Raw genomic sequence first — 1,085 nt, forward strand, 5'->3', positions numbered from 1 at the left:
GAAGCCCTCCACACTTGAGTTTTAACCTGCAAAAGGGCAAAGACTGGGCCTTGCCTGGGGCCATACTCACAGCACCCAACATAATACCTGGCACAGAGCAGGTTCTCAAAATTATTCATGAATCAAATAAAATAATGAAGGCAGGCCAAGAAGACTTGTAAAAAGTGGGGAGTTGGTCCTGCCTAGGCTTATAAAGGCTAAGGAGGCAAAGAAACTAAGAGGGGGACAAACGAACCCGTGAACTCCACTGGATCCCAACTCCCTCCGGCCCCACCCATCACTGAAATGTTCTGTTTCCCAAACCTCAGGACGCCCAGTCCCTCCCGTCTCAGAGCACCCCAACCCCCATCTGCATCCCTCCCTTCCTGCCTCTCAGCCACACCCTCTCTGCCCCGAGCCAGCGCTTGCTTTTGGGGGTGGTGATGGGCCCCGTGGGAACTGAGTTGCCTCCACAAGGCCTGGCCAGGGTGGGGCGGTGCCTGTCCCTGGGGGTGAGCCTCTGGGCTGTGCAGTTGCGTCGGATGAGCCGGAGAGAGACAGACTCCAGCTGTCACCATGGCTGAGTTCAGGGTGAGGGTATCCACTGGGGAGGCCTTCGGGGCTGGCACGTGGGACGAAATGTCTGTCGTCATCGTGGGGACCGAAGGAGAGACCCTGCCACTGCCCCTGGACCATTTCGGCAAAGAGTTCAGCGCGGGCGCTGTGAGTGTCGGGTGGGGGTGGGGGCGGCGGAGGAGGGAGCAGGAGAGGCGGTGCTCTAGGGTACTAAACTTGCCCCCCAGGAGGAGGACTTCGAGGTGACGTGCCCCCAGGACGTGGGCCGGGTGCTGCTGCTGCGCTTGCACAAGACTCCCCCCGCGCTGCCCCGTCCTTTCTGGCCCCTGGCCTCCGACGCCTGGTTCTGCCGCTGGGTCCAGCTCACGCCGCCCCGGGGCGCCCCCCTCCGCTTCCCCTGCTACCAGTGGCTGGAGGACCAGGGGAGCCTGGTGCTGCGGGAGGGGACAGGTGAGGGGGACACAGGAGGGAGGAGGGGGCTGGTGTGTTGGGGGGAAAGGCAAGGGGAGGGGAGAGGTGAGCAGGGGTGG

The 1,085-nt window shown here is 62.6% G+C and overlaps 1 protein-coding gene across 1 annotated transcript in view; it reads left to right on the forward strand.

Moving 5' to 3' along the window:
• The first annotated feature begins 525 nt into the window (after positions 1-525).
• LOC112401898 (arachidonate 15-lipoxygenase B-like) overlaps positions 526-1,085 on the forward strand; it is a 9,775-nt gene continuing 9,215 nt past the window's right edge. Inside the window, exons 1-2 of the mRNA XM_024748432.1 lie at positions 526-702; positions 783-1,005. Coding sequence (XP_024604200.1) covers positions 556-702; positions 783-1,005 — 370 coding nt within the window. The 5' untranslated portion in view covers positions 526-555. The remainder of the gene's footprint in view (positions 703-782; positions 1,006-1,085) is intronic.

Source organism: Neophocaena asiaeorientalis, unplaced genomic scaffold (assembly GCF_003031525.2).
Source record: "Neophocaena asiaeorientalis asiaeorientalis breed wild unplaced genomic scaffold, Neophocaena_asiaeorientalis_V1.1 scaffold543, whole genome shotgun sequence".
Taxonomy (NCBI): domain Eukaryota; kingdom Metazoa; phylum Chordata; class Mammalia; order Artiodactyla; family Phocoenidae; genus Neophocaena; species Neophocaena asiaeorientalis.